The sequence below is a fragment of the Brachyistius frenatus genome, unplaced genomic scaffold (assembly GCF_029030835.1).
Source record: "Brachyistius frenatus isolate BFR_SWC_R1_liver_20210118 unplaced genomic scaffold, ASM2903083v1 Contig_57, whole genome shotgun sequence".
Taxonomy (NCBI): Eukaryota; Metazoa; Chordata; class Actinopteri; family Embiotocidae; genus Brachyistius; species Brachyistius frenatus.
This window is the reverse complement of record NW_027210656.1, coordinates 1,319,719-1,344,222: the sequence shown is the minus strand read 5'-3', so window position 1 is coordinate 1,344,222 and position 24,504 is coordinate 1,319,719. Positions and strand designations below refer to the sequence as shown.

At 41.6% G+C, this 24,504-nt stretch overlaps 1 protein-coding gene across 1 annotated transcript in view; it reads left to right on the top strand.

Moving 5' to 3' along the window:
• The window catches only part of cntnap2a (contactin associated protein 2a), a 317,507-nt gene that overhangs the window by 211,419 nt on the left and 81,584 nt on the right, over positions 1-24,504 (top strand). Inside the window, exon 15 of the mRNA XM_069705533.1 lies at positions 346-430. Coding sequence (XP_069561634.1) covers positions 346-430 — 85 coding nt within the window. The remainder of the gene's footprint in view (positions 1-345; positions 431-24,504) is intronic.

The following is a 24,504-nucleotide window of genomic DNA, read 5'->3' as shown; positions in this document are numbered from 1 at the left end:
ATTAGTGATGAGGAAAGGGAGGTAAAAGGAAGTGAAATACCAGAAGGATATATATCAGGCCAACAAGAGAGAGCAGTTTTTACCTGAAGTGTGTACAAGACCACCATGTTCCATGAGATGACATGGTTTGAGTAGCATATCCTCCCTGTAATTATATTCATTCACAATTTGTATGGATCACTTGTTCCATTTTCAGCTCCTCAAAGTCACTGGAAGCTAAATTATAACAACTTTACAGTGCACTTCCTTTAATTTTGCAGCTCAATAATTTGTTCTCACGTGAAATTGACCTGTCTGGCTGAATAACATAAAATGAAGGTACAAATCCAGCACTTGTATTTCCAGGTGACAGCCATCACCACCAGTGCAGAATACTGTGAGCAGCCAATCGCCTATAGCTGTCGCATGTCCAGACTGCTCAACACTCCAGGTAAAGGCTGAGGCTGGCATCTTTATTCACCACAGACTCAAACACAAGAACACACAACAAACACAGGTAGAGTGTATTTCTGCCACAGTCAGAATATGATGGAAATGTCCTAACAACAACAAAACAGAGTCTTCCCATCTCCTTCTGTCAGAGGGTCCTAAAAATGGGAGACAAATTAAAACTACAAGAGAAATCAGAATAAATGAGTGAACATAAAGAAGGCAGATGCTTTAATTAGGTGTCAATAATGTAATGAGTATTAGAATATTTTATGATATGGCCTTTATGACTGTTGCCTTCATCCCGTCTTCACCCAGCACCCGAAGTCCACACGATACAATGGAAACAGAGCACTGGAAATGAGTTGTTTCCTGGCTGTGCTCATTCTGAGTAGATTAACTTGGATTACATTCATTTGCATTAGATTTGTTTGGCTGGAGGATGCTTGGGCGAGGCCTGCTAGGGTTTTGTGTCGGTTTGGTTTGGATTTGTTTGGCTGGCTTGCGGAAAGGTTTGCCCTGGATTAGATACATTTGATTTGTGTTATGGCCCGATTTAGCTAAAAAAAAATAAAAAAATAAAAAGTTTCTGTGCAGCGGAGAGGATGGCTCACAGCTGTGCAGCTGTCACTGGCGGTGACAGAAGAGACAAAGGGAGCAGCATTTTACTCTTGTTTTGTTCAGTCTGTTGTTGGTATTTAGTCTAATATATTGTTTGAGGAAAGTGTGTGTGTGTATGTGTGTATGTGTGTATATGTGTGTGCATAGTATTATTCATAAAGCAGGGTGTTTTTCACTGAGAATAACAAGCTTGCTTTCATTGTCAGAACTACTTTCCACTTTACAGTTTTGTCTTTTTCCTTTTGGCCAACACACACTTATACACACACTCAAATATGCACACAAACATGAATATGCGCATGCACACTATAACCCACCTTAGGGAATAGTTTCATAAAGACAAGACACTCCCAGCAATTAAAGTGACTGAGATGAGAAAGAAGGCGTATGAGGGAGGAATAAAGGATTGGTGGGTTTGTGTGTGTGTGTGTGTGTGTGTGTGTGTGTGTGTGTGTGTGTGTGTGTGTGTGTGTGTGTGTGTGTGTGTGTGTGTGTGTGTGTGTGTGTGTGTGTGTGTGTGTGTGTGTGTGTGTGTGTGTGTGTGTGCGTGCGTGCGTGCGTGCGTGCGTGTGTTTATGTTTATGTTTGCGTCCATGGTCCTTGATTGACTTAGTAGGAATAAAGCAAAAAGGTGGTTAGTAATAGCTGGGTATTAGTGCAGCAGACCAAAACTTTGCAATTAACTTCCACCACACTCAGAGATAGCACATACATCTTCAAACACAATATATCTGAACACACACTCACAAGTACCCACGCTTGGTTAATATTCTCCTTTTTACTCTCAAGTTGAAAATGCTGTTGTGAGAACACCCCTCCCACCACCACCACCACCACCACCACACACACACACACACACACACACACACACACACACACACACACACACACACACACACACACACACACACACACACACACACACACACACACACACACACACACACACACAGTCCACCAGTCCTTCATTAACTAGTTTACTTCTAATTCACTACCTTGCAAGTTAGAGAAATCCAATTACCAGTCTAGAATGACAGAGAAAGTAGGACCAGGAAAAATCATTTACCCAAAAATATGCTTCATAAATTAGCTGTCAGCATTCATCAAATTACACTGCCAACAGCATTTCCACTGTGAACCACAAGCACTCAAGCACACATGGCTATACACACTTGCTACTCCTCCACCTCCACTTTCCTCCCATTCAGATCTCATCTATTCGACCGGGGCTGGCATTTTGGAGCTAAACGAACCGTTAAATGGGAATTATATTCTGCCACCAGTGACACTTCTAATTTGAAACTTGGGCAGTAATTGTTTTAATTGTCTGACCCTCTTTCTCACCTCTTCTGTCCTTTTATAATTTTTTTTTATCTTCTCACTCACTAAAACACATCCGGCACCTGCAAACACACTCAGTCCAACATTCACAGGATGGGTTGGTAAAATGATAGGAGAGTTTGATGCTGAGAGTTTTGGTGTGCAGCAACACACACACTGAGACGCAACTCAGACTAACACACACACACACACACACACACACACACACACACACACACACACACACACACACACACACACACACACACACACACACACACACACACACACACACACACACACACACACACACACAAAAGCAATATTTATTTTTTCTCTCTTGTGTCCACATTCCTTCTTCTATCTCATCTCTTCCTCTCTTCGCTGCGCCTTGTAATCTTTTGTCTGCATTTATCAATTCGTATCTATTTTCCCCTCTCCCTCCAAACTTACCTCCCCTCTTTTCTCTTTGTTCTCTCTCCCATCCAATTTATCATCTCAAGTCTCCATTTTTCCCTTTCCCCCATTCTTCACCTCCAATCTTCCCTCACATTATTTACTTCCTTTTAAATCTCCTTTTCCCCGTCCCCTCTCTTTGGCCCGTCTCCTCTCACGCTGTTGAATGCTCTTTCCATTAGTGTTAGAATCACAGCTTTTAGAGGAGAATTAGCACCTTTCCCTAATGATGTGGCATCATTCCTTTCACCGTAAACAACCTTTAGACAACTAATAGCACAAGGCTTGCACAAACAAGCCCTTGTGGAGATGCAGATGCAGATAGCAAAAAACCCCACATCATTCTGTCATTCTCTCTGACACATACTCACAGCTGCAGAGAAGTTTGGCTGAAGCTCGCGCCTAAGTATGTTGGTGCTGTTCAATATGAGAGGATAGTTGCCTTAAAAGGTTAGCATTGGCCGATGTAAAAAAATACAGAGTCGTTTTTTTCCTGCTTGCTGTTTCTCTGGCACCTTTGCTCCCTCTGAAAAATTGGTGATATTCTAGTAGCCCCTTTAGGTGACCCATCTCTGTACAGCTCTCAGCAACACTTCTGCTCGGTATACAGTGTATACACAGCTTGTTTAAGGTCAGGACACCCATGGGCTCAAACCTCTTCTAAAACCAACCAAATTGCCGCACAAGAATGTTGATTCTGTAAAACAAAAAATATATATACTTTCAGTTTCTTAGGTGCACCACCACGTTTTTCTATAATAGCCCCGAGGGCAACCATGGTAACGGTATGGTATGTTCAAGGTTAGCGAATGCTCATGGAAACAATTACATGATGAAGAATGGTTAGACTTTTACAACGACAACACTTGATTAGGGTTAGAGAAAGATTTTGGCTTCTGTTAATAGAAGATATATAATAATTGGATGACTGTCACAGGAGCGGACCTCTGGCCTCCTGAATGAAAAACAACATTTGTTGTTTGTCTATCCAGAACAGAGCCTTGTTTTTGTTTGGATAGGTTTAGCCATAAAAGCATCTTGGTTAAGTTTTGATAAATGACCTTCACCCCATGGTTGCATCATTTACCTCTTGGTCTAAGTTAGGGAACGACCTTGGCCAACGTTTATTTTACACTTTGGAGTTTAGTAATCATTGAACCTGCAATGGTCTCTCACTTTCAGAAACACAAACTTAAACAGCACGCTTCCTCTCTCAGTAAAAGTACTGATGCTCCACTCTATCTTACTGTCTTTCTTACTCACACAGACACTGCCAAATGTAATCACATATGTGCACGCACACGTAAACACACACACACACACTTGCACAAATTGACTGGAGAGATATTGTTAACTTGTAAAAACAATGTTGTGTCTCTATTTCTATGACTTGCCTGAAGCAATTGATAAACAAAACATTTATAGCATCCAAGATAATGAACAGAGAAACTTCTCCATTGAGTAAATTATCTTATTTATTCAGTGAACTGTGGTTCTCAGACACAAGTGTCTAATATGTGTGCACTTTACAGGCACACTTTACTCATACACGCACACATATTCGGCTTATACAAAGACTAATACAAATACAAAATTGGCTAAATGTCAAACCAAGCTGACAGCAAAAATGATATTATTGCAAAGTGGTATTACTTCAGGGTTTTTTCACATTATGAAATGATGTATTATTGGCTGTGAAAGTGTTATGGCCACCAAAAAGGAAGCAAAGTAGAAGCAGCTGCTGTCTACGCACTCAAAACATGGAAATAAGACATTTTTATATAGTGTGTTCACACGTCAAGAAAAAGGACTGTTCTGTAACCAGAAACACACTTCTGATCTTGATATCAGATACGAGTGTTTAACTGGCTGACCATAGAAGTCAAAGCATTAACTGCAAACAAATTATTATTTATGTTTTCCTTCAAATTGTTTTAATGAAACTGCACTGGTCATGTAGTATGATATCGATTGACTGTACATAAAAGTGGACGTACCTTCCAGGTCTAAAAAATGAAGCCGATGCAGGAGTGCTTTAAACTGCAATACCACCGGGTGCTGCTGGGGGTCTGCTTCAAAAAGCCTCCACCTCCATAAACTCCCATTCAGCTTGTCTCATGAGTCAATACATTTTTCCCACAAGTTCTTTTGCTGTTGTTAGTCAAAGTTGCTCCTTCTTATTAGTTTTCTGGCAGTCCATCTGAAAATAATCCTGTCATTAATTATAAAATAATCCTCAAAAAGCCGTTTTTGGGGGGTGTCTGATTGACAGCGCTGTCAGGTTTAGTCAGGTTACTGCTATCGGTGGGAGGGATGTAGTATCGTAGGCTTTCAAATTAGATTGAGTCAGATCCACTACTCCCTCCCTCCTAGCGCTAACAAACATGGTCACTTCTGGCTCCAAAACGCTCTGAAATAACAAGATGGCAATGAACAATATCCAAACTGGAGGCTTCATAACTCCCGTTCAGAAACCAATGGGTGGCATCACTGTTGGTTGTCGCTTTGTGATATATTTGTCTCTATTGTCAGATGAATTTAACATGACACACTACCTAACCCATGTCTCTGCAGAACGTTTTGTGAACAGCTTGACTTGGTCATGTAACAGCTCATGAATTCTGATGTATAAACCAGTAATAGAAAGTGCTAAGAAATTGATTTTGGATGTAAAAAAAAAAAAAAAAGGTATGAGAGAAACAAGGAGAGAGTCGGGGGCACAGGAGGACATGAGAGAGAAACGGGGGTTGCTAGGGATGAGAGATGAGTGTGGTCCAGGATAATGAGGCTGTGTGTATGCATGGCGTTGTAACAGTCCATTCCTTCGGCACTTCTGGTCTCAATTATTGCCTCAGAAGTAACAGCAAGCCAACCACTGTAATATGCCCCACACATCCTCACACACACACACATTCGCACAGGTCTTGAATTCCACCCTAATGATTTGATTCAGCAGCACTGGTTAACCACTTGTTTATTTTTTTTTGTCTCGTTTGTGGTTTTTGATGTTCATCATTACCCTTTACAAATACAGCAGCAGCAAACAATTGCTTCTTTTGCCCTTCTCTCGTCTCTCGCTTTCGCTCTTAAGCTCTTGTGTCTGCAAAAATAACAGGTACCAATAACTGTGCACTGCTGTGGAATGAGAACCACGCCAGCTTACATCCAGCTGAACTAAAAAAAAAGTCACTCATTATGTTTCATTGGAAAATATGCAATCCTTAATTAATCTACAGTGAGTGCTGCTTACTCCTGTATGGTGTGGGCTTTGTGTCCACTCACTCTCACCCTCTTTATGTTTATTTATTTATATATCAGTTCTGCTGTTAATGAACCAAATTACAACAGTATGCTCAACTATATACTGCGGATTGTAATTGCTTGTGATTATGTCATTATTATCTTTAACATCTCTTTACATTTCATGTATTATTCTTTTTATTAGTCTATTGTGCCAACGCACAGCCCGATTGTGCCACGTCTTTCATTATCCGACTAATGTTCTGGTTACAGTGTCATTAATTTACGAAAGCACTCGAGGCAAGTAAGGGGCCGAGAGAGAACAAGAGCTAATATACTAAAAGACAAGAGAAAGGAGGACTATCACTGGGGTCCTCAGGCATCTCTCTTGCTCTCCCTATAGTTTCTTTTCACCATCTTTTTCATACCCCCCGTAGACAAGATGCTAATTAACATTAAATTATCCTTTCTAACTTCCTGGGCTTTAGCTGCACTGTTGAGAATCTTCCTCCCTTCAAGGTTGCATGCAGCTTTTTGGTCCCCGCCCATCACGGGCAGGGGCAGGGTGCTCACTCAGTTGATAAGAGGCACTCAAGGCTGACATGTAAAGTTAGTCAAATTAGCAAATTAACAGATGGAATAAACCTGGAAGCTTTCTCTGGCCTTTCAGATAGGTTAGAACAGGAGATACTTGAAGACATCTGCGGTGGTGGTGAAGGTATGCCAGTAGGAAACAGCAGGCATGTGTGTATTTTTGTGGGCGGGCGAGTAGGCTTTTTTGTGACAAAGTGTGTCTTTAGAGGGAAAGACTGTACAAGAAATAGCGCAACAAAGTGTGATCCGTCACAGATGAGCCCAAATCATTTACATCGCACAACGTGTGCTCTCTGGTTGCTGGTGTCTTGGTGATGCATCATTTCCTGGGATAATGCTGTCATATGTTGTGTTGACAGAGTCATGTGTCTTATCTCACCCTATGTCTGTCTGTCTGAGTGCAACGCTTAAAGCTTATAGCCACACAGGTGAGAGTGTTGAAGGAAAGTAGTATAACACTTTACAGTACATTAACCTGGAGTAATAAGGTGTTTGCAGGAGCAGCATCTCATTTTTTTTTTCTCTTTTATTTCATTGGTTACACTTTTTCTTTCTCTATATTTCTCTCTCGCTCTCTGTCGTTGTGCTTGTCTATATCTCTCCCTCAGTCCCTCAGTCACACAAACTCATACGAGTCCCGTGAGTGGTCAGATTTTTGTACACATAAGGATATTGAATGACAATATTTGTAACTGTAGATCTGCCTGTGTGGATGAATGCTGTGTATGGTGTAACTCGTGAAGGCAACACCAGCTACTTGTGAAGCTTTGGATGTTTGTGTCTTGTCTTTTTCTGTTTACCTACTCCTGTGTGTGTGTGTGTGTGTGTGTGTGTGTGTGTGTGTGTGTGTGTGTGTGCGTGCGTGCGTGCGTGCGTGCGTGCGTGCGTGCGTGCGTGCGTGCGTGCGTGCGTGCGTGCGTGCGTGTGTGTGTGTAAGTTTGCACTCTCCTTTGGCCCAGTTGGCCAGAAAGCACTCATTCTGTTTTAATACAAGCAGAGACATGATGAAATTTACCAAAGCATAAGAACTACATTTAATTGTTAAAATGTAAAAATATGTGCTTGAATTAACAACAACAAAAAATGTTTAGTGCAAGCGGGGGCAAGGAACTTTCCCAAAAATCTCTTAATATGACAGAATCTATCAAGTTAGAACATACTGTATTTTAGCTTTATTTTAGCATTAGAACATATTTAGTCTAAAATGTGGTCTAAAAGGGTGGATGAGTTAAACATTGTGTTGACTGCTGGCAGGACAGACTTCCTGTTCGTTGTTTTTGGAATGTTTTTGACAACATTCTTTGTTGCGCTGCATCAGGCTCTTACTCGAAGTCTCCCTGCTGACCAGCATGCCTCAGTTTGGATAGACTTCTCTTCACCATCACCTAAAAAGAGCTGAAGGGAGAACAAAGGGACAGAGCTTGGCTTTCTGATTAACTTGTTTACCTGAATAGGCAGCATTCACCTTGATCCCCCTGTACTCTACAGCATGGAAGACTGCATACCAAATACCAAATAGCAAATACCAAATACTACTGGTAGAACAGGTCAATGATTCTGCTGCAGGCTGCTCAAAGGATGCTGCCTGCTCTGACTTTTTGTAAACAGCCTTAGTGTTTGTCGGCCTTTTCAGCTGACTGTCCAGGTGTACGTCCGTGACATTCATTCATTTTCACATGGTTATTCCTCCATCAACCTCTCCATGAAGTTGTTTACTTCTTCCATGTATTTGGCCTCCTGTCCACCAAGTCTGAATCCCACATTTCCAGACTCATCAAAAAACATATCCAGGTGGCATGAGTCCAAGTTGAAGTCAGAAGTGTAAAGTGTAAATGGGAGACAGGACTGAACCCCAAGGAGCCCCTATGTTGCACCACTATCTCTGACACACAGTTATGAATCCTCACAAACTGTGGTTCTCTTGTCAGGTAGTCTGTGATCCATGCTATCACAGGGACCTATATCTGCATCTCTCCCAGCTTCCATCACTGTCGTGCAGCCTGGAATGCGCTGAAAAAAAAATCATCCTTAGAGTGTGGCCTGCCCTGTCCAGGTGAGAGTTATCCCTCTACGGCATATAGATAATTGCATCATCCACACTAACAATGGGGCTGGTAGGCAAACAGCAGGAGGTGCAATTAGGAGCTCACCAGGGGCCTGAGGTGTGCCTGAACTAACCTCTCTATTATGTGAGAGGTCAAGCAACTACCGTTCTGGAGTCGCTGAGGATTGAAAGGAGTGTTTTTCTTTAGGAACTGGAACCCCTGCAGGGAGAGTCTGGGACTCTCTCCAAGTGTGGGTTGAGGTTGAACAGCTGCTGGAGCACACCACAGAGCTGGCTGGCACAGACCTTCAGAACTCTGGGGATGATGCCATCAAGGCCTGATGTCCCTTCCCTGATGAGGCCTCTGTAGTTCCCTCCTGAGTTGATCCACCGTGACCACCAGTCTGTCCTGAGGATTAATTTCAGAGCTGGCAGGCCGAATAGCTGTGATCAGTGTGGGGGCTGCTGTATCATGTGTGATTCTTTACACCTGCAAGTAACCTGGATGGATTATTTCACTCGTCATACAATAACCTTGCTAACCCAGAAATGATATAAAGTGCTCTGAGAAAAAGGTGTTGTGCTCTCATATTTTTTACTTGAGAGGAATACGTCTGATGTTTCCGCTGCTGCTGTAGCTGAAATTAGTGCTCTGTTTCCCAACCAAAGATCAAATGGTTTGGACTGCTCTCGGCCATGTTGTGATTGAGGTAGACCAGTGCACTCTCAAAGCTAAAAGTAGCCTTTTGAAGTTGTTATTTACACTATATATATTCGTTTGCTGTGCAGAATGGCAAGCAAAAATGTTCTGGCTATTACCTTCCACAGTGTGTAGACTCTACTATTTTCCCAGTCGAATATATTTCATTTATCAGGTTAGAGCTAGAGCTAGAAGTAAAACACTGTCAATAAAAGCCCTTGAAGGGTTTATATAAATTTACTGATACAAAAAGTAAGCATCACTTTTAAAAAGAAAAGCAACTCAGCAATGCTTTGCGAATGCTTTAAACATCATGATGAGAATTCTTATTGTATCTGCATTGAGGGTTCCATTCACTGATATAACAGGTCAATAAAACCATTGCATGACACGGAGCTTACAGTACATCCGGAGAGTATTCACAGCGCTTCACTTTTTCCACATTTTATGTTAAAACCTTATTCCAAAATGGATTAAATTAATTTGTTTCCTCAAAATTCTACACACAATATCCCATAATGACAAAGTGAAAAAAGTTTGTGAAAAATTCTTGCAAATCTATTAAAAATAAAGAATGAAAATATAACGCGTACATAAGTATTCACAGTCTTTGCTCAATACTTTGTTGAAGCACCTTTGGCAGAAATTACAGCCTCAAGTCTTTTTGATTATGATGCTACAAGCTTGGCAAACCTATTCTTGGGCAGTTTCTCCCATTCTTCTTTGCAGGACCTCTCAAGCTCCATCAGGTTGGATGGGGAGTGTCGGTGCACAGCCATTTTCAGATCTCTCCAGAGATGTTCAATCGGGTTCAAGTCTGGGCTCTGGCTGGGCCACTCAAGGACATTCACAGAGTTGTCCCGAAGCCCCTCCTTTGTTATCTTGACTGTGTGCTTCGGGTTGTTGTCCTGTTGGAAGATGAACCTTCACCCCAGTCTGAGGTCCAGAGCGATCTGGAGAAGATTTTCATCAAGGATGTCTCTGTACATTGCTGCATTCATATTTCCCTCCATCCTGACGAGTCTCCCAGCTGCTGCCGCTGAAAAACAACCCCACAGCATGATGTTGCCACCAACATGCTTCACCATATTGACCTGGCTATGGTATTGGCCAGGTGATGAGCGGTGCCTGGTTTCATCCAGACATGATGCTTGGCATTCATTTTGTTTCGTCAGACCAGAGAATTTTATTTCTCATGGTCTGAGAGTCCTTCGGGTGCCTTTTGGCAAACTCCAGGCGGGCTGTCATGTGCCTTTTACTGAGGAGTGGCTTCCGTCTGGCCACTCTACCATACAGGCCTGCTTGGTGTTTTTTGTACCCTTCCCCAGCTTGGTTTGTGCTCTGACATGCACTGTCAACTGTGGGACCTTATATAGACGGTGTGTGCCTTTCCAAATCATGTCCAATCAACTGAATTTACCACAGATGGACTGCAATCAAGTTGTAGAAACATCTCAAGGATGATCAACGGTAACAGGATGCGCCTGAGCTCAATTTTGAGTGTCATGGCAAAGGCTGTGAATACTCATGTACATGGGATTTTTTTCGTTCTTTATTTTTAATAGATTTACAAAATTTTCAAAAAAGCTTTTTTCACATCATCATTATGGGGTATTGTGTGTAGAATTTTCAGGGAAAAAGCTAATTTAATCCATTTTGGAATAAGGCTGTAACATAACAAAAGGTAGAAAAAGTGAAGCGCTGTGAATACTTTCCGGATGCACTGTACTCCACTTACCCATTTGCAATGTGTCTGAATAACTATTCTGCATGTGGTGCAACCGTACAGTGACATTGTGTTATTGGTGCAGGTTTACATTTTAGGTTTGTGATTAATGGTTCCACTTGTATATAACAGAACCATAACAGTTGCTCTCAAATTACTGTGATTGACATAATGATCATTATTAAATTTCCCAACGTATCCTCAGTGTCGGACATATAAGATTCATATAAAACATTAAGCATAAAATATTGCTTAATAAAATGATAGTGATGTTTTGTAATGCTGCACATTGCACCCTTGATTACAGGCTGTTCCAGAGCAATGTTTCAGGTTCTAACTGTATGCAGACTGTTGTTTTCTGGCTTTGCTCTTTTCAGCCAAAATTAGACATCAGTCAGTATAAAGAGCCTACAAGGGAGCCCATTATCCGTGCACAAAAGGCAGCACTCGGTGCATGGTATTGTGAACAATTTGCTAATGGTTTTGTTACTGCCATTGTATGCATTACAATTCAGCTTTAAGACATTAAACTTGTTAATAGTCTTCTGGGACTGAAGTTGAGGCATTCCAGGTGAGTTATAGGAGGAATAATGGTTTGTTTTTCACCTCTTATTTTAGTTGAGAGACAATACTAAGCGATGCACCAAGTTGCAGCTATAAAAAGAAAAGACATTTTTAGAAAGTAAGGATCTATCGAGTAAGAGTAACAAAATAGATCCTCTGCACACCTGCTCATCATGTCTCCCCAACTCAGACACCCACTTATCGTTCAAAAACATCCACCAACCATACAGACATATGATTGAAAACACCTGTCACACACACACACACACACACAAAAGACGGATCGACAAAGACTCAGTGCGTAGAGTAGATGGTTCATTGTCTAATTGCAAACATCCACACAAAGCTTATCTTGTGTTTTTTATGATTTTGTCTGCATTCTTTCTGCAGGTTCTCTCGTTTCATTACACTGTTATCTATTTTCTTCTCCATCTTCCATATACAGTATTTCTTCTTCTTTATATCGTCTCCTATCTGAAATGTTCAGTGCTGAAGGGTCGGCCTTAGGCATCACATATACAACGGTACCACACAGATATAATACACACACGCACACACAAATCTGACTAACAACATTTATTATTTCTCTGTCTTTAAAGAACAATTGTCAATCCTGCATAAATTAAACTGGTTTGTGTGTGTGTGTGTGTGTGTGTGTGTGTGTGTGTGTGTGTGTGTGTGTGTGTGTGTGTGTGTGCGCGCGTGCGCGTGCGTGCGTGTGTGGGAGGGTGTGCGTGCGTGTGTGTGGGGGGGTGTATATATGTGTGTCCTGTGGATGTCCATGCTCCTGATATTACTAGGTAGAGATTGTTGTCAGACAGCAACATTAAACTGGATCCTCCTGAGAGAGAAAGCTCTGCATGGTTATCATTCAAGTGGGCTAGATTTCTGATATACGCTGAGTGATTATAAAATGAACCTGATAACTTATCGATCTCCTCTGGGAAATTCTCATTTTCACGGCTCCAAAGACTCAGTTTGTCACCCAGAGGAATATATTAGGGTTTTGTTGTCAAGGCAGTTACCTATTAAGTGAATAAAATATGGACAATATTCATATGTACTGCACATATATTTGCATATATATAAATATATATTTGTGTGGGTGTGTGTGCGTTTGTGTTTATGTATGTTATGTTCCCACAGATCTCATTATCTGAATGTGCTAATAAAGTAGCCGGGTTTACTTTTTCAGTGTAAGTCCATGTGTTTGAATGAGAAATGAAATCGATCATCACCTTTGTTTTCAAAACCAGTAACATGTTAAGTATCAGGCATTCTATTATTATAAAATCTTCACTGGAATTTACAGAGAAGTTTTGACTAACATGAAAATCAACACTTTAATCAGTGGAAGATCTCTGGACTCTACAGTGCATCTGGAAAGTATTCACAGCACTTCACTTTTTCCACATTTTGTTATGTTACAGCCTTATTCCAAAATGGATTAAATTATTTTTTTGTCCTCAAAATTCTACACACAATACCCCATAATGACAAATATTGAACTCTTTGGCCTGAATGCCAAGCGTCATGTCTGGAGGAAACCAGTTACCGCTCATTACCAGGCCAATACCATCCCTACAGTGAAGCATGGTGGTGGCAGCATCATGCTGTGGGGATGTTTTTCAGCGGCAGGAACTGGGAGACTAGTCAGGATGAAAGATGAATGCAGCAATGTACAGAGACATCCTTGAGGAAAACCTTCTCCAGGTCACTCTGGACCTCAGATTGGGGTGAAGGTTCATCTTCCAACAGGACAACAACCCGAAGCACACAGTCAAGATAACAAAGGAGGGGCTTCGGGACAACTCTGTGAATGTCCTTGAGTGGCCCAGCCAGAGCCCAGACTTGAACCCGATTGAACATCTCTGGAGAGATCTGAAAATGGCTGTGCACCGACACTCCCCATCCAACCTGATGGAGCTTGAGAGGTCCTGCAAAGAAGAACGGGAGAAACTGCCCAAGAATAGGTTTGCCAAGCTTGTAGCATCATAATCAAAAAGACTTGAGGCTGTAATTTCTGCAAAAGGTGCTTCAACAAAGTATTGAGCAAAGGCTGTAAATACTTATGTACGTGTTATATTTTCATTCTTTATTTTTAATAGACTTGCAAGAATTTTTCACAAACTTTTTTCACTTTGTCATTATGGGGTATTGTGTGTAGAATTTTGAGGAAACAAAATGAATTTAATTCATTTTGGAATAAGGCTGTAACATAACAAAATGTGGAAAAAGTAAAGCGCTGTGAATACTCTCCGGATGCATTGTACAAGTACAAGACATGTACAGAAAAATACATTTGTCAATGGAATGAAAAAGAAGTCATTTAATTTCCAAAACATTCAAAGAAAAAAATATCAAATTCATTGAAAGGATGAGAGAATGCACTGGACTCGTCAACCGTCTGTGGACATTTGTCTGCATCATCAGCGCTTATAAAATGAGGGGACCGGCCAGTTTCACACGACACTGGTGCATTTCCAACAGATCATTTCACCAACACAGATGTTTGGATATATTTGATCCTGTTGTATTTATTAATACAATTAAAAACCATTGAAAGCACTTACAAGATCACCATTGTTCCATATTTCCTTTCAACTTTCCTTTTTATTTTTCTTCAAGTGCTCTGCAGTCAGATCGATTGAATGGGTCATGTCATTTTATATTGCACAATTATAGTGCTCCTGTATGCTTGTGAACACAGAGACATTGTTTTACATTTTTACAACAGTCAGCTTGTGTGTGGTGCTGTTTTCAGTGTGTATATCGCCATTTCCTTGGTTTTGTTGTTTACTTACAACTCGCCATGAGAACAAGTGAGCATTTGGATGTCAGTTAAGATGTCGCATAATTGAACTGAATCCATTGTGTACTTTTTTCAGAAAAACACGCATTTCAATGCATTTCATTTTGTTTGTTTGTTTGTGTTGTTCGGGATTTGAAGTGTTGTTGCTGCGGAGTGTGTAAGATGGAAACTAGACATAGAAAAACCTTTTTCTTCTCCTGTTTTTGCAAAGGTTTGAGATTGACCGCGTAACATTGAGCACGACTGCAACCTGTGTTCAGCTCCAAAAAACACTCCAAGTACGCAGATATCTTATCAATACAGACTTTCATGGTTTAAAGAGAAGAGATGGGCAGACCAAAAAAGGGACGAAGGAAAGTGCAGCAGCATAGCGATGAGGAGAAGGAAGGAGTAGCGAGAAGACAGAGATTGATGTAGAGTGACAGAGAGAGAAGAAAACAAGTAAAAAGGGGAGAAAAAAGAGAGGAAGGAGGGTGGAAGGAGAAGCAGATTAGTTTGTTTGCTGCCGCTCGCACTGACATTGAAAGATATGTCGGTACTAATGTCCCAGAAAGCCTTGAATAACACAGCAAACCAATACATATCCCCCTTAATGGGATTTTCTGAGCTATACTTGCTCCCTCTCATGTGCACACACAGCATCACATTCAAACAAGCACATAGGCAGAAACAATACACCATATGGCCACAGCCTGGTGGAAAGATAAAAGGCAAATGGAAAAATAGAAACAGCTCGCTTGAGGAGTAATTATAATATTGTCTTCTCATTTGTGATGAGCCGAGGGGTTAATCTCAATTTTGAAGGTTTCTATAGCAATCCAGCGCTTTCTATTTGTCCTCCCTAAGGTTGCCGGGGACAACAGAAGCTCAGCGAGCTGTGGCTTATGACCACAAACTGATCATCAAACATAGCAGTTTTAATGATGGATGACAGCAACAGGATCCTGCTCCGTTATGACAACATGTATCCCTGCATTTGCATATGCATACTGATGGCCTCACTGCCTTTTTAACCTGCCTCCACCTCACACAATCTCTTATACATGAACTATTCCCAGGGTCATTAGTGTTAATGCATGCAGCAGTGTGTCTGCCTCTGGAAGTGCACGGTTTACTGGCGTCTGTCTCTGTGTACGCGGCAACCACTGGAGGCAGTTTTAACACAGCTCTCGGATTACAGCGGGATATTGGGGCACAGAAAGATTAGACCAATTGGAAAAACAACAGGAGAAAAAACTGAGGAAATATCACTCAGTGGTGCTAATGAAGCAACACGGGGAGGAAAGTTTATTATCCGACTTGACCTTGAGGGGTTTTAAAGTTAACCCAGGGAAAGTTAAAGAGACAAAGTTGGAGAAGATGAAGAGTTTTGCAGCTGTCATGCGGAGGGGAGGCGGGGCGTGTGTTTGTATGTGAAATGTGTATTATGTGGTTCTTTTAGTAGTTGTTTCTTGTGTCACTGTTTGATCAATTGCTGTCACTGTTTGTCCATAGACTTTGTGTCTGTGTGTGGCCATGTGTTCATACTGATTGAAGTGAATGTCAGTGTGTGTGTGTGTGTGTGTGTGTGTGTGTGTGTGTGTGTGTGTGTGTGTGTGTGTGTGTGTGTGTGTGTGTGTGTGTGTGTGTGTGTGTGTGTGTGTGTGTGTGTGTGTGTGTGTGTCAGTGTGTTATTTGGTGCCCATGATATATCTCCGCGGAGCAGTTTTTGTCCCGTCTGTCACACGGGGAGAATAAACAAACTAATGATGAATATTCATGATGTTTGTCTTATCGAATGTTGATGTACCGTGCGACATTCTCTTGTAATTACTTAGCTCCAACTGTTTGCAGTGTGTTTATGTGCGCATATTCCTTGTGTCAAACTGCAAGTTTGTAAATGCAGCCTTTGATTCCTGAGTACTCGTGCATACGACTTCTTCCTGGGTATCAACAAATGACAGCTTTGTGATCAACCTGACATAGTCCTAATATCCCAGTCATAGATGCAGGGTCCTAAATTAATTTCACACTATGAGAGAGTTACCAAGAGGAATAATGTTACAGTACATAACTAGATGTGACAGCTATAATAGGACATGTGTGCAAGGATGTTCATTACCTTCAATAATTGCAAATAGGAATCCATTAAAAAAAAAAAAAAAAAAAAAAAAATGAAAACAAGCCATTAAAGCCTCCCGCCATATTTATTAAAGTACACAGGAAGAGCGATGTGTTGTAGAGTATTTAAACCAGTAAGTACACAATAGATGTAATGGATGGTGACAATAGACATTTGAGAGATAACATTAGCGGGTAAGATTTGATCCTGTTATCACCTGTGCAGTCAAAGCCTGAACTAGCATTAGTATGATGCTTTGAGTTGGTCCCACACATGCTGTGCTGCTGCTTGTTTCACACCAAATCCACTAAAGAAAATGGTCCTCATCAACATATAAACTATTAACTACTACTACCGGTTTGAGTAACATTTGCCAAATGCCAGTGTAGTCAGTTGTTTGAAATAATCACCCTTTTCACCAATTTGAATGACAATACTCAGCAAACATAGTGGCTTGTTGTTGAAGATTCATGTTTTCATTAAGTTAGCTTAATCATCAGCTTGAGGTTGAGACCCACAAAAAGGAAAGTATTGAACTAACTCTGTTAGTTTTTGTCTTTACCATGATTTGTTAAAATAAGATAAATAAAGAATATCACTGGCTTTATTCTTTGACCATTATGTTTCTAGCTTTCCAGAAGTTTTTCTGCAAAATTATATAATGTATTACAAGCTTGTTCAAAACCTTTATGAGGTAATGTTCTGTTTAGCAAAGTCTCAATGCCCCTAAATTGTTGTAAAATGTTGTCATAACAGATAGAAATAATTCCTAAGAACACAAAAATAACACAGGGCTGAACTATTATGGCTGTAAGAAAGTCGTGAACATACTTTTCTTCAGCCAGAAGAAATTTAGGGATTTGGCTTTCACCAGTGGAGTCCCTGGCTAAAGAAGATAGAGAAAGAATTGGAACCAGAAGAGCAGTAACCTTCTCTTGAAGGTAGATAAACAGAACAGCACCGTACTCTACAGAACATGTACACATAGACGTCAGCTGGAACTCCAGAGATTCACTTTCAGACAGCCGTACAGTGTGGACGTTTCAAGATACAGCTAGACCTTGTGAGTTCGTATTTTGGACAGGTTAACCATTATGGAGAAATATCCGAGCCCTTTCATGCAAAGCCCTTTCATTTTTAGAAAACATGACAACATAGTACACAAAAGAGCCATTTCTGAATCTGAAGTCTCTGAAGCCATTACAGTCCATTACAGTCACACTCCTGGCAGGTGCAGACGAGAAGAAAAAAAAAAAAAAACGGCTCCAGCAAAGAAAACCTGAGGAAATCAATGTCTTTGAAAGAGGGAACAAACAAAGAGGTTTCCACTTGACTTTCTCCAAACAAAGATATGCAGCATGAGTTACTTCCATATTTTAAAAGTCCATGTTTACCAATTTAGTCACTGGAAGCTGCCATTTAAACTTAACGTATACTTAAAGTATACTATACAGTATACACCGTTAACTTTATACGATGCTTAAAGAAATGTTAATATATTATCATTCATTTCCAGTTTTACGTGTTGGTAAACCTATTATTATACTGTTACATGCCACAATTTTTATCAAAGCCAGCAAGCAGATTGATTTATGAGATTTTTTTTCTCTGAGAAAGTCAGAAAATATCATATACTTTTATTTGGCAGATTCCATTCCCCTTATTCATGCTGTGTTACCTTTTGGAAATATAATTCTACATGACAAACATTTCTTTTGTTTTCTTTTGTCTAATTGTCATGCACATTCGGACCAGACGCCTCGTGTAAAGACCTGAAAGCAGGCTGGGTCATTAAAGAGACACTTGATCTGAATAAAAACACGTTTTGTGAAGCGATACAAGATCAAAACAATCAGTTTGTCTCATGAGTCCCGTGTGCGTCTGCTCTGAGATTTTTGGATCCTCTGAGTCTCGCATGCAGTCACAATTTATGTACATGTACATATGAACTTTCCAAAAACAAGTCAGAAATCCATGATCCCAACTGCTGTCAATTCTTTTTCAAGTATTTTTTGACGTTGAAGGAGCTCTGACATTTTCTTCGAGGAAAGAACACTAAATGGGCACATTGTCTAAAGAAATGTGTATTGAATGCTTCATATTTCAGGCCAGTAAAACTTATTGACTGTTCACTCATCTTCGGATGGTTTTGAAATATGTGCTTTGCTGAGGATGTTGTACTGTAATTCATCCTCACCAAAGAAGGCATTTTGTCAAAAGCCCCCTGAGAAAAAAGAAATCCAGCAAACAAAGTAAAGAAACTATCTTTAGTGTTTCCACAGTCCCACAGGCCAATTGATTTGGATCAGGATCAAAGACCAGCAGTAACCAGGGCGGCACGGTGGTGCAGTGGTTAGCATTGTCGCCTCACAGCAAAAAGGTTCCGGTTTCAGATCCGGTCCTGGGCCTTTCTGTGCGGAGTTTGCATGTTCTCCCTGTACTTGCGTGGGTTCTCTCCGGGTTCTCCGGCTTCCTCACATCATCCAAAAACATGCACCTCAGGTCAGGTTACCTGGCGCCGCGCTAGTGGCAGCCTGTTGCAGCAGCTCCCCCCTGAGAGCCCCCCCTGCTGTAGCGAAGAAATTTCCCCTCGGGGATTAATAAAGTGAAATAAATAATAAAATAAATAAAATAATGTTATGCAACAAGAACAGAACCTGGGTATTCGCTTTGTAGTTCATACCTTCATAGGAAACAAACAGCTGTTGATATTTGGCATCATAAATGCAAGGTTGGGAACACAAATGGAACGGAAGTTTTAATGAGGATTTTTTTTATTTTTTTGTGGCAGGGGGGCAGGCTCGGCTTGGAACGGAAGTTTTAATGAGGATTTTTTTTTTTTTTTTTTTTTTTTTTGTGCTGTTTATTCTGGGCACTAAAAAGTCAGGGTGCTGTGTGCCAGGCTAATGCGGAAAGGGGGAGAGACAAAGAGAAGGAGATCGTGAGTTGGATGGATGCTGCGATAGTCATTAACCCATTAGATGGAGTAACAGCTGGACACCCACAACCATCTGTGGTATGTTTCCTCTCTAAACGAGGCCGCTTAACCGGATCTCACACGCACATATCAGCGCACAAACCAAACCTCTTTATAGCCTCACACACGTACGCGATCTGTCTCTACCTCTTCCTCTGACTCTCTATCACACATACACGCACACACAAACACTGTGAACCTTCTCGCCCCCACAAGTTCTTAATTTTCCAGCTGTGTAGGCAAGCAGCGGTGGGCAGTTTGTCCCCCTGACAAGGGTCACCGACCCAGGGGAGGGAGCTCTCTTTCTCTCCACTGAGTGCTTGGATGGCTGGAGCGCAGGCAGAGAGATAAACACTTGAAGAGGGAGAGGGGCGATGGGGAGTGAGGGAGAATCTGAGGGCGTGAGGGAGGGAGGAAATGGAGTGCGGATGGGAGGGATGGAGGGAGGGTGGCACACAGAGCGGGGATTGAGAGCATGTGATGAGGAGAGGAAGGGGAGGGGGAGGAGGAAGGGAAGGATGAAGGCAGGTCAGCTTGAAGGGTGGAGGTGAGGATGAGAGCAGCAGATCGTGGTGTTGAGGGGGAGTGGGAGGGGGGGCAGTGAACCACGGCATGATGGATCACGATGTTAGCGGATAAGACGGGTGTTGAGAGGGGGCAGGCTCGGCTTGTCAAGAGCAGCTTTTGTCAAAAAAGCAAAATGCAGGCACACACACATCGTCACACCAGCGCCGAGGGAGGAGACATGCGGGTGGGAGAGAGACAGAGGGAAGAGAGGCAGAGAAAGGCCACACTTAGCATAGTCCTTTCTGATTTATGTAGCACCGTGAAAGGCAATTTATACTTCTAACACACTAAAAGGATTCCAACCTGGCTTTCATGCAGATGCACTCCATTGCTCAAGAAAGTGCTCCATGTGCAGTTTCACTCTCTCCTGTCTTTCTGTCTTTCTCTCTCTCCAACACACACACACACACACACACACACACACACACACACACACACACACACACACACACACACACACACACACACACACACACACACACACACACACACACACACACACACACACACACACACACACACAAACACACACATCATTGACCCGACCAAGGTGGGAGCCATTTTCAATTTAGGTTTTCATTCTGTTCGTCCCTGAGTGATGCAGTGAGCGCTCCTTACACATTTTTCCCTCAACCTTGACTTGGCTGCTGCCACAAAATTGCATTAATAGGGCCGAGGTGGAGGACAATTAAAACACACTGTTACTTAGGTTAGGTTAGGTTAGGTAGTCACTTTATTAATCCCCGAGGGGAAAATTTTTTCGCTACAGCAGCATACAGAAGCAATAAGATAATAATAGAATAATAGAAAAGCAATAAAATAGCAGGGAAATAGCAGTAAAAAATATAAAATATAAAATGCACAGTATATACAGTATATACAGTACAGTATATATCTATATATATTATATACAAACAACCAAGAAACACAGACAACAGTGTTATTGTTATGTGATGGATTTTGCCAGAGGTGAGTTATTGTACAGTCTTATTGCGGTCGGCAGGAATGATCTCCTGTATCTGTCCTTGTGACAGCGGAGCTGGAGGAGTCTTTTGGAGAAAGTGCTCCGCTGTCCCTGCAGCAGGTGGTGGAGAGGGTGGTCAGGATTATCCAAGATGGATAATAGTTTGTTCAGCGTCCTCCTCTCCACCACCTTTTCCAGGCTGTCCAGTTTGTAGCCGATGATGGAGCCGGCCTTCTTAACCAGTTTGTTAAGTCTGTTGGTGTCGCTGGCTCCAATGCTGCTCCCCCAGCAGACCACAGCGAAGTACAATGCACTGGCCACAATAGACTGGTAGAACATCTCCAACATCTCGCTGCACACATTGAAGGATCAAAGTTTCCTCAAGAAAAAGAGTCGACTCATCCCCTTCTTGTAGACAGCGCTGATGTTGGCCTTCCAGTTCAGTCTGTTGTCGATGGACACACCCAGGTATTTGTACTCCTCCACCATGTCCACATCCTCTCCCAGAACTCTCAGCGGTTGTGGAGCCGTCGTCTTCCTCTTGAAGTCGACCACCATCTCTCTGGTCTTGGCCACGTTCAGGAGCAGGTGATTTCTTCCCGCCCACTCCACAAAGTCCTCCACTACTGCCCTGTACTCCTCCTCCCGTCCATCCCTTATACACCCGACCACTGCAGAGTCATCAGAGAACTTCTGCAGATGGCAGGACTCTGAGTTGTACTGGAAGTCAGTGGTGTATAAGGTGAACAGGAAGGGGGACAGAACAGTTCCCTGAGGAGCTCCAATACCACTGACCATTGTATCAGACAGCACGCTGCCCAGACGGACAAACTGTGGTCTGCCTGTCAGGTAGTCAGTGATCCAGGAGACGGTGGACGCATCCACCCCCACCACCCGCAGCTTCTCACTCAGTAGCAGTGGTTGGATGGTGTTGAATGCATTGGAGAAATCAAAGAAAGTGATTCTCACAGAGTCACCGGTTCCATCCAGGTGAGACTGAGCTCGTTGCAGCAGGTCGATGATGGCATCGTCCACTCCCACATGAGCTACTTGAGCTCATTGCAGAGTTATCATTTAAGCAATGGGTAGAATTTTTTTTTTTTTATATTTGAAGTTCATAATAGCACAGATAATGGACTGTATTATTACAGCAAAGAAACTGACTATTTTAAGTCATGTGATTGTAGCTTTGGAGTATTGAAATTCAGATACCATACTTGAAATGTACAAACAGTTTTGCGATGGTTGTACATCTGCTTAGGTTGTTTGTTTGAGGACCCAAATGCACCAAGCTAACCTCTAAGATCTTAATTGATTAACTAACTACTTGATACTTTGCATTGCCTTCGACTTATAGTTGCAGTTGAACGTTCACAGCATTTACGAGACTTTATCTGATGGCCAGCAGAACTCATTTACAGTGCTGACTCTAACTATTTATTTATTGCTCTTCAGGCTTTGTGCTTCAGCAGATTCAATTCGAAATAAATAAATGGGTATTAAAGTGCCAAGTCTCAGCTTTAATTTAAGTAGGTATACAACAATATTGAAAGAACTGTGTAAGATATAGCCCTTTTAACACATTGTGCTGAAATTGCAAGGGTTTAAAAGTAAGTCAACTCTTGGCTACTAAAAGTGTGTGCTGTTTGCATGTTAGTTCATGTGCTAAAGACCTCACACGTGGCACTGAACTAATTGAGAGTTAGAGTTTCCCTTTAGATTGATGCTGAGTTGAGTGTCAGTTTGAAGAGTAAAGACGTGGCCACGCAAGTTCAGAAGATAATGAGAGTTGACTTGCAAAACTCAACAGTTTGGTACATCCTAAAAAAGCAGGTTCACACAGGAAAGCTAGAAAGTGGCAAACAAACTGGTAAACAGAGGAACACAACAGAAAAATCCCTTGCAGGGTGAAGATAAAGCTGTTAATGACTGTACAGCGAATGTTGGCGTACATGTTTCCTCGCGATGATCAACAGATGTCACAAATCACAGAGGATTCACCACAAGATACAAACACCTGGTAAGGCTCAGAAACAGAGAGGCCAGGTGGCAGTTTGCGAAGGAGCCTATTGAGTTGTGGAACAGAGTTTGATGTACCGATGAAACAAAAATCAGGCTCTACCAAAATGATATTGAGGTTGATTGAGATAAAAGTGTGGAGTAAATCAGGAAGAGCTCATGACCCAAAACATACCGATTCATCAAAACATTTCCTCATTCAGCAGGACAACAATCCTAAACATAAGGCCAAAGCAACGAAAGAGCTTTGAGGGGGTGAAGAGGTGGGATATCCTGGACTGATTGAGTCAGTTACCTGATCTCAATCTGACTGAAGGCAGAGAGACAACAAGCAGGAGCTGAAAGTGGCTGTAGTGATGGCTTGGGAAAGCATCACCAAGGAAGATACAGATGGATTGCTTAAAGACTTCAGGCATTCATTGAATGCAAAGGATTCCCCCCAACAAATTACACGTGGTCATTTCGTATGTCTTGTTGTGTATCTGTCCAATTACTTGTGAACCCTGAGCCTCGGGGACTGTGAGTTAAAAGGGCCTAAAATCTCCAACACAGTTCTTTCTTTCTGTATTGACATACATCCACTCAAATTAAAGAAGGGTTACTTGGGATTGTATCCTGACTTCAGGGATACCTATGGTATCCATTAGTTTATTTCAAGTTCAGAGGACAGTCCAATGCCTGAAGAACAACAAAACGTGGAACTGTTAAAAAATACTTATGATGTGAACTGCACTTTGTGAGCTTACCTTGGAGGAATTAATCGGTCAGTTTGTAATTAAAAAAAAACATCATGTTAAGATGTACATAACAAACAGCTATATGAACCTGTCTGAATATTTGTCAGCGCAAAACCTGAGAAAGGGTTTGGTAAAAATTTCAGCTGGTTGTGTCAATACAAATTTTGCTTTGAAAGAAGAGATTTTGGCTATGAAGACGAAAATAAGGGAACAGCTAGAAGGCTTGTCTGCTTGGCAAGCAAACATGGCTCGGGTTTTTGCCTTGTCATGACAGTGACATACTTAACACTCTGCCCTGCTCCGAAATATCCAATCTTTGTTGCAAGATGCTGCTTCTTCCTTTGCTGGGATTTAAATTGACAGTCAAATATCTCTAACTGCATTTTCATCTGTCTCCTGTTGGTTACCTAGAGTAAACCCAACTAAATGGTCTTTTTTAATTCTTTTCTAAAGCTAAGTTGTTACAAACTCCTACAGTTTGGAATTATGCAAATTAGTCTGAGGCTCAGTCGTGTTTGGGGCTGCTTTTCTCAGCCCAGACTAATCCCATCTAATTACAGAAGAAAATAGTTTGATGTCATTTGTAAGAACTCCTTCACTCATACAGGTCCTCGTCATCCAAGCCCAGCAGTT